General features: G+C 37.0%; 1 protein-coding gene across 1 annotated transcript in view; it reads left to right on the top strand.

Moving 5' to 3' along the window:
- The window catches only part of HNF4G (hepatocyte nuclear factor 4 gamma), a 26778-nt gene extending 20833 nt beyond the window's left edge, over window positions 1-5945 (top strand). The window contains exons 7-10 of the mRNA XM_019544003.1: window positions 1100-1252; window positions 1407-1643; window positions 2097-2219; window positions 3433-5945. Of these exons, the coding sequence (XP_019399548.1) occupies window positions 1100-1252; window positions 1407-1643; window positions 2097-2219; window positions 3433-3551 (632 nt within the window). The 3' untranslated portion in view covers window positions 3552-5945. The remainder of the gene's footprint in view (window positions 1-1099; window positions 1253-1406; window positions 1644-2096; window positions 2220-3432) is intronic.
- The last annotated feature ends 3828 nt before the right edge of the window (window positions 5946-9773 follow it).

A 9773-nucleotide genomic window follows, 5' to 3' on the forward strand; every position in this document is an offset into this window, starting at 1 on the left:
GGTGTAGAAAACAGGGGGCCTTGGGCAGTGATTCTCAGCCTTTTTAAACTTGAGGCACCCTGGATAGACCCCTAAAAAAATGCCAGTGGTTAAGGTATTGCAACTGGTCCCCCCCCCCTTTTAATACCTGTATACCTCATGGGGCTAGAATCTATTCTACTGAGAGGGTACCTAATCTTCCTCAGGGAACAGGGAGGGAACAGAATCTTCCTCAGTGTGTGTACATAAAGTCCTACTACCTCCTTTATTACTTTACTTGGAAGGTGTCCCAAAAATGCCTTCCTTGTATACAATGAGGAAAAAAATAGTTTTTAAATGCAAGTTATAGGAGTATCTGAAAAATTTAAGCCAAGGAAATTCACTATTATGTGTTTAAAGGAATGTGTACTGAATAGTATCCTTTATCAATACAGTGAAGTATTGAATAGTACCACTTTTCAGACAGAAGTAAGCATTTTATTTCTGTCTAGACATTTGCTCACATTAACTTCAGCAGGACCAGGATTTAACCAATTTATATTTTTCTTATTAGTATCATCCATAATGATTGGGATGCTTCAAATATATAAGGCTATCTACCAGAAATAGGAGCCCATAAAGCTATTACTTGCTGTATTTCTTCTAAATAAACTAGAAGCAAAAATTCTTAATATTTCAGTGAATTATAATATTTCCAATGACCACATTTCAAAGTGGCCTTTTCTGGCTCTTAAAACTGTGCATACAGTTTTCCGGAAGATTTATTGCTTCTACTGGATCAAATATGCCAAGATAGACTTGTGATAGAAGGCTAATTGGAGGACAAACAAATTTGTGCATATAATGTAGGTTTTGATCCCACAGTCACTTCTACTATTTAGTAAATGTATGTATAATGAAGTATTCACCTTCATAAATGCTTACAGGATCAGGCTTGTAATTTGCACACATATATTTAAATGTAGTTTTGTTGAGAGAATTTCTGCTATAAAAAATTCAATGTGCAAACATTTGATTATCTAAAATGTAAAAGCTGATTTTGAAAATTTGTTCCAAAAAGCTCTTTAGATTGAAAACTTTATGTAATATCAATTTATAAATGAGTATATTTCTTTTCAAGGTAACAATTATATAATCCATCGCAACAGTTCCGAAGTAGAAATCAGCCGAGTGGCCAACCGGATTCTAGATGAACTAGTCCGGCCATTCCAGGAAATCCAGATAGATGACAATGAGTATGCTTGCTTGAAAGCAATTGTGTTTTTTGATCCAGGTACAGTTTCCAGAAAGTCTTTCAAAATAATTGTTCCAATACTGATACTGAAAATTGTCATGATGATGTAACATTTATTTGCATATTATATGTATCTGAACAAAAAATGGCCATTCCATGAATTTGCCTTACCTTGAAGTATTTTCTTTTCAAGATGCAAAGGGACTCAACAATCCATTAAAGATTAAGAACATGCGATTCCAAGTCCAGATAAGTTTAGAGGATTACATTAATGATCGTCAATATGACTCCAGGGGAAGGTTTGGAGAACTTTTGCTTCTGTTACCTACACTCCAGAGTATCACCTGGCAAATGATTGAGCAAATACAGTTGGTCAAACTATTCGGAGTAGTGAAAATTGACAGTTTGCTTCAGGAAATGTTACTAGGGGGTGAGTATATCACTATTATCATATTATACTCCATATGATATTAATATGTTAAACACTTTGGGTGGGTGGGGGGAACCCATGAGATTGCTCAGGCTTAGTGGGAATGAATAAAGATTAGCTGAAGTCACTTAGGCTCACTAGTCATGGTCTTACAGTTTCAAGGTGCACTGTGTCCTCAGGCATACCTGTCTGCCTGAGTATATCTTGATAAGGGAATCATTACAAGCTTAATGAAATCCACTGTTAATACAACTTAAACAATGAACACAAACATGGTACTTAATATGGATGAAGTCTTGCTAAATTGTTTAATGAATACCCCAAAACAACCATTCAAATTAGCAATCAAAAGAATATTTACCTAATGGAACTGTAATTATCACAGCGTAGATTACACACTGTAAATAGCAATGTCTTTATTTGAGCTAATATACGTTCATATTATTTTTGCAGGCATTTCTAATGATGCTAGTCATATTCATCATCCAATGCATCCTCATTTGGCCCAAGATCCATTAACTGGCCAAACTATCCTCATAAGTCCAATGTCCGCCCCTGTACATACAGAACAGATCTGTAAGTAGTTGCAATTTAGTTTTTTATTACAAAAATGTCACTGTCAGGTTGAAGCAACTGCCAAATTCACTAAAAGAGTAGCCTATTAATGCTAGTGTTATTTTTTTTCATCATATTTCCTGGCATGTAAATAATCATACATTAAAAATACCTGTAGGCTAAGTACAGATAGTCAAAAAGCCTGAGGCTGAATTATTCAATCTTTGCAGGTTAGTCTAAAATGCATAGATTGAACCGATAAACAAATGAACAGACATTCAACTTTTGATTCTGGAAATGTAGCCACATGCCTGCAGTGGCCCAGGCCAGAAGCCAGGCAATGCTAGAGCATGCCTCCCTGCTTGGCTGGGGCATACAGTTTTGGCCAAAGTTAAACCACCAACCCTGAAAGGGGAGGCTTGCAGGGGAGGTGCAAAGCATTTTTGGATGCTGGGAGATTGTGAGTTAACTTGGATCCGTAGGGGTCTGGGACAGAAGTTCAGTACATTGATTTAACCTCAGTCAGTTAAGTTTGATATTTAGGGACCCACCGATTCAGCAGATTTCACAGATTCTGCAAAATCTAGCATTGCCTGTGATATCCAGGCAATGCTGCAAAATCCACAGAATTCATGGTGGGGGCAGAAATAAAATAAAATTCTTGCTGGGAGGGGGAGAGGGGAAACAGTGCTGCCCGCTCTAAGGCATGGGGGTTGGGGGGGGAGGGAGATTCTGTGCTTTGCTTGTGAAATGGCTGCCCAAGCAGCCTCTGTGAATTACATACTTTCCTACTGATAGTACATCCATCTAGGTTTATCTTAAATGGGTTTTGGCCATTTTGAAAATTATTTATGTGCACTGAACTTCTGTTGTGTTACAGATTTGAACCAGTTTCCGATCACTTACACCATTTTATGTGTAATGTCTCTCCTTAATACTGTTATGTTATAAATTTGAGCCAGTGTCTGATCAATTATACCAGTTTATATTTAATTTCTGTCCTTAGCCATAGAAACAAGGTACTAAGCAATATATTTTGATTTGGTTTTAGCGTAAAACACTTGACACTTTTTAATATTATCATGGGTGAAATGTTGATTTAAAAAAATAATATGTACCTCATGAGACTAATGCAGAAATTTACTTTTGTAGGCTACAGCAATATGTGCATCCTAAGTATGTATAGAGATTAATTAAGATTATAATACATAATTTCCCCTTAATTCTTTTTCAGCAACTCCAGAAACTCCATTGCCATCCCCTCCACAGGGCTCTGGACAAGAATACAAAATGTCTACAAATCAGGCTACGGTCATTGCACATCAATCTATTTTGAAACAAAAGCCATTGTGATAATGTTTCTTTTTTTTTTCTTTTATATGCACTGTATAAATTTTTAGGACACCTGAACACTGGAAATCTCAAGATAATAAATTATATCTTGTTCTGTTTTAAATCTTAGAAAGCAAAGCACACTATGCAGATCATACTGCAGAGTACACACACACACACATACACACACACACACACACACGGTTAACATTTTTGGATCATTTAATTGAACAGGTTCATTTTTTATTTTACATTTGTAGTTGTCATTTGTTATTTTAGATATGTACATACTTTCTTCATTGAGATGTGATTCTGATTTGAGCTTATTTAGCTATGAATGGTAGACTTGAAAGTGTGGGTTAAGAAAACAATAGCCAAGATTCTGTAACAATTATCAGAGCAGGATTTTAAACAGAATATATGAATTAAAGTGAAAGTACTTAATGGAAGCAAGTCCTGATTTATTAACAACTCCTAAAGTGGGGAAATCATGCCCCTGATAAACAGCCTCAGCTTAAGAATTAAATTTGTTGAATAACAGCTGTCATGTTTACCTATCAGTTTGGATGATCATGGTAAAAATGAGAAAGCCAGCAACATAGAGAAATGAGCAAAAAACCCCAAACAAGCAAACCATGAAATGTGTGTTTGTGAATCTTATTTTATTCTGCACGTGCACTATGTTTATGTAGCTAATTGGTTAGTATGCAAATTGTTGGTCTATGATCCACAGAGGACATGGTCTATAGGTTTCAACTGAAGTGGTTGGGTTGGTACAAGCTGTAGCAGACCATGTTTTTAGTTTTGTCAGTTCCCAGTTAAAACTGTGACATTTTGCCTAAGACAGTGGCCATCGAGCAAGTATGCAGCTGGGCATTCATCCAGAACTGGAATGTCAGTGAGCTTCTATCAGTTGTGATGAGTCCCCACTTCTGTGAAGGCTGTCACCTTGCGTAACACAACAGAAACTGAACTCAGGGCCTCTAAAGCTATCAGCAGGAACTGCTATAACTTAAGCTAAAGAGGTAAACTTCTATTGCTAGGACCTGTAACAATGGATAATCCTCCATAGCTGAACACAGAGGGGGATCTGTAACATACTGACCAGTGGTTACATTTGCACACAGTTAGTATATAATGTGACCCTGTATTCACTGGGATTTAAAGAGACTGTATTTTGCTGCACTGTCATTCAGGAAACAACATCACAAAAATACCACTTTGCACAGTCTGGTTATTCCTAATAGCAGTGATCATTTTTTTTCTATTTAATGGAAACTTTCTCTTCATAAACTGTTAACTAGAAATTGAAAATGCAAAGAACTAAATAATATGGGTTGTTAGATTATTTTAATGAAATTGCACATTAGAGTCAGATATATGGTTTGCTCTGGCTATAGGTGCCTTCATTTATTTTAGCATCAGAAAACTATGTCACCATCATGGTGCCACTAACTTGATGCATAGTAAAACAGTATATACCCATCCTTAAAAACTTACAGTCCCTTTTGTGCAGACAGCCACAAAATAATATAATGTAGGAAAAATTAATTGTTGATTTGAAAATGTCTAAAGTTTGAATGAGTTCACATAGCACCAAACAAAATATATGTTACTTTATGGTGTTTGTAGTTATTTTATAAACTGCAAGCCTTTTTAAAACTATTTTTTCTCTGTCTACTGGATATTTTGCATTTTTTATGAAAGAGCATATAGTAAATTGCTGTATGGAACAGTAAGAACTCCTTGTTCTTCTCTTTTTTGATATGTATTCTTCATTTTTTGTTAGCAGAATAATAAATTACTAACAGTGGCCTTGAATATACTTCTGTTAATGTTAAGAAATTCAACATTAATTTCAGTGGAGCAGGACTATTTGCTTTGCATGCATAGAGAAAAAATTATGAAAAAAATTAGAGTCTGTTCCTGATTGGTACTGACCCATGTAACTCCCATTTAAGTGATTGTACTTATTCCTGAAGCCAAGGCGACCAATAGCAAAGCTCCAAGCACTTCTATAGGAATAAGATCTGGTCTATATATTTCACAGCTGAAGTCTCACCCTGTTTTGGTTTGTTCTTTAGTTTCCCAAAATATATTTTTTTGAATCCTCATATAACTGATACAGAACCAGACTTTGAGCTTTGTTTTTACACTGTACTATATACAGAGTATGTACAGTAAAACATTTTCACACACTGCCAAAATACTTGATTAAAGCATGTAACATAGCATTTTGTCTTTCTAAAGGATGTTATCTATTTTATGCAATATATTACATTGTCAAATAAGACTGTCACTACTGTAATTTATTGGGAAATGCTGATTTATTTTATAAAAGTGACATTATTTTTGTAAACTTAATTATGCAAAATCAAAAATGATTACCTTTGTTAAGCATTAAATTATGCTAAAATGAAACCTATGTTTGAATGATATGTTTGTCTGGTGAGCATGCAGGATAGAAATAGTTGCTGGAAAAGTTTCCAAACTGTTTTTCATCAGTGCTCAATAAACAGATATGAAATGTATGTGTATGCCAAATCTGCCTTCTGGGCATTTTTTGGACTATTTATATACTTTCATGTAAACAAAGACAGTGTTTTATATTGCTTTACAAATAATTACCCAAAAGATAGCAATCTGCATCTTTGCAGTGTTCAAATTGAATTAAAAATATATGATGGTAACATTTTAGGTGCTTGCTAAGCACCACATAGCCATAGTTTTGATTTTTTTAAATTCTAACTCAGAAAAGAATTCACATTAATGCTTAAATCCATCTGTGCTTAAATGTATGTATTTGTTAAACAACCATTTTGATATACAGATGGGTTCACAAAGTTGGGCCTTTTTTGCTTTACAATCTATGGACTTGAAATTACTTGACTGGTTTAATTTTAACCGTTTAATGATAGCACATTTTTAGTAGTAGGTGTTTAATTTTTTTAAAGATTACTTGCAACATAATGTATTATGCAATCAGCATCTGCTTGCCTTGGGCAAACTGTTCAACAGTTTGTCTCTCTCAGATGGTTTCTTTTTCAGTTGTTTTTGCAGGATCTGGAGTAATTTGGAGTGTAGAACTGCAGAAGAAAGCTGATCGTGTGTATTTAGGGGCGACTGAACTTAGATTTTTGAAGTTGCCACTCTTCAGGCCCCTTGAGCAACCTGTGTCTGTGACTAATTATTTGAGATCATTCCAGCTCCCTTACTTGTAATGCTGAATTGAATGAGGGGAGACGGAATGGGAGAGACTTTCTGCCTTTCCATGGAGAAAACATGGCATAATTCCTAAATCTTTACTGTACTCAGCACTAAGAGAGAGAGATCCTTTTCTTAGAGCGTCTCTAAGTGCTTTAAAAACACTTGAACATCATAGTGCCACTGTGCAACTCCGACAAGGATGAGGCGTATTGTAGAGTGAGGGGCAACTTGACCACATCTCTTCTGTAATCTCTACACACAATTCCTCCCAGGTGAGGAATTCTGAAGGGTGCTGACTCTACTACTGGAAATCAGGAAACTTCTATAGGAGGAAATTTGACATTGTCCGCTCCTGAAAAGATCTTGGTTGATAATTGTAGAGTTGACAGTTCTGTTCTTGAAGGATGTCTGTCCCTGTATAGTTAACTAAAATATTTGTCTTTCTAGCAGACTATGGCAGCTATTTCTACATGGGCAGTTCCAGTTTTTGTATAAACTTTTCCTGTTGCTTTTGAATCAATGCATCTTCCATTGCCCATTTTTTTTAAAAAAAGCTCTTCCTGTTTTCTCATCTTATCCTTGTTGCAAAGACCTTTGTTTACCATTTTTCCCTACTCTTTCCCATCACCCTGACCAACCAAATGAGATTGATTTAAAGACTTTATAAACTCTGTGTTAAAGCTGTCATCATCCCCTAGAAATTCTGTTATAAAAGTGTCAGAGAACATGGCTGTCATTAGGATTCGCTCCTTAAGGTCATATGGATGTAATAGAAAAGTATACTAGCTATTAATAATCCAAATGTATCCTTCTGCTCTGTTAAAATCAAAACTTGATTTCAGCCAGGAATGAAAGAGCCCCCTGAACAGCCCTCAAGTTGGGAAAAGGCAAATATTATTAAAGGAAGGAAAACTCTTTATGCAATAGTAAAGGCCAGCACATGAGAAAGAAGAGTTTGACATCCTAGAAATATAATACAAAAATGTCAGAAACATTTAATACATGTGGGTGCATGGCTGAAAATTAAAATCTTTACTGTTTATTTGACAATTTATGAAGCTCAAAAATGGAAGTGAAACAGAATGCCTGACACAGTAGAAGGGGACCTAAATATAATTGGGTTTTTTTGAAAAAAGGCAGAACAACAAAAATCAGTGGGATGCTGTCATATCTGGGTAGAATCTGTGCAAGGAAGACAGGTTATAAAAACCCATAGAGGTGAAAGAGCAGACCTATGCTGTACCCAAAAAGAAGCACATAACTTCTAATGAGATAGTATTCCTAAGGTTTAAGAATCTTCTTATTAAAATTATTTCTTTTCACTAAGGTTATGGTGGGAGCATCATTGCTACTAAGGGCACCTGGCAGTTCAACAGGGTTTGAAGATGCCACCTGTTTCTTCTGCACATGAATGCCTTGTTCAGTTTTAAGTACACCGGTATGCACTACATTCAGTAACAACAGCAGGTATTCTCCGCTCCCTTGGGTTTTTTTATCTGAACTAAGTCTCTTAAGCTTGGGAAAGTTTCTGGTTGAATTTTGAGGTTTAAAGAGGAAAGCCTGGCAGTGTTCATTTTCTTTTTATATCTGCTAGGCTCATTCCCTTTTAACAAGGCCACTTTTGACAAAAAGTTATCTGCAAAGGTATATGTCACAGTAGAACATTAAGTTGTATACATCTGAGTTACTCCTCTTGAAAGATCCTAGTTCAATGAAAGCAGCTACACTACAAAATAAAAATACAGCTGCTGTGTTCACATAGGTGCTGAACTCACTGTTGTGTGCTGCTAAGTTTTCTGGAGGACTATCATATAGTTCTTGGCCCTGCAGTAAGCTGAACTGAGGCTCTGTGAAGTGTTTCCCAATGAACTGGGAGATGGCATTGGAGCCCTAGCAGTACTCAAGTGGTGTTAGCCTGTCTGAATTGCAAAGTAGTTATGTTAGCTGTTGACCAGTTCTCCTAATTCCTGACAGACCAGTAAAGTTACTAATACTACATCAAGTTGAGTGTTTGTCTGTGGATTTAATAGCAATGGATGCAAAATAACTAGGAATCTACTGGACTCAGAGTGGCAGCCAGCTCATTTTGCAGGCAGACCTTAGGGCTGGCCATCATTTTTACAGGCTGAGCATGGCAGGCCCACCCTCTGATTGGCTAAGGGTCCCAGGTAGTCCCACCACTCCCCACAGTTTTTCAGATGGCCCCAAACTGCCACTTAGATTGTGACATGTCAATGGCTTCTTTGGACTTAATCCCCATGGAAGCCCGTGAAAGCCATTAACTGTCACTTATATTGCATATAGTTTCATAGATTTTAGGGTCGGAAGGGACTTATTAGATCATCGAGTCTGACCCCCTGCCCTGGGCAGGAATGAGTGTTGGGGTCAGATGACCCCAGCCAGGTGTCTGTCCAATCTCCTTTTAAATACCTCTAAGGAAGGGGACAGCACCACCACTCTTATTCCATATTTTGGCAACCCTGACTGTAAAGATTTTTTTCCTGATGTCCAATCTGAATTTGCTCTCTTCCACTCTGTGGCCATTATTTCTAGTTACCCCGACAGGTGCCCTGGTAAACAGTGTATCCACTATTTCTTGCTGGGACCCCAAGATGAGTTTGTAGGTGGCCACGAGAACACCTCTCAGCCTTCTCTTGCAGAGGCTGAAGAGGTCCAGGTCTCCCAATTGGTCCACGTAAGGTTTTTTCTGTAGGCCTTTAACCAGATGAGTGGTCCTTCTCTGAACGCTCTCCAGGTTTTTCATATCCCTCCTGAAGTGTGGTGCCCAAAACTGGATGCAGTACTCCAGCTGTGGCCTGACCAGTGCTGCATAGAGGGAAAGTATCACCTCCCTAGACCTGTTTGTGATGCACCTACTTATACAATAAAGGATCCAGTTAGCTTTACTTATTACCTTATCACATTGGTGACTCGTGTTCATTTTGGAGTTGACTATGACTCTGAGATCCCTTTCTGCAGTTGTGCTACTTAGAATATTCCCTCCCAAGCTTATAGTTTCATAGTAGCTAGGGTCAG

This window comes from Crocodylus porosus, unplaced genomic scaffold (genome assembly GCF_001723895.1).
Source record: "Crocodylus porosus isolate Cpor-Errol unplaced genomic scaffold, CroPor_comp1, whole genome shotgun sequence".
Taxonomy (NCBI): domain Eukaryota; kingdom Metazoa; phylum Chordata; order Crocodylia; family Crocodylidae; genus Crocodylus; species Crocodylus porosus.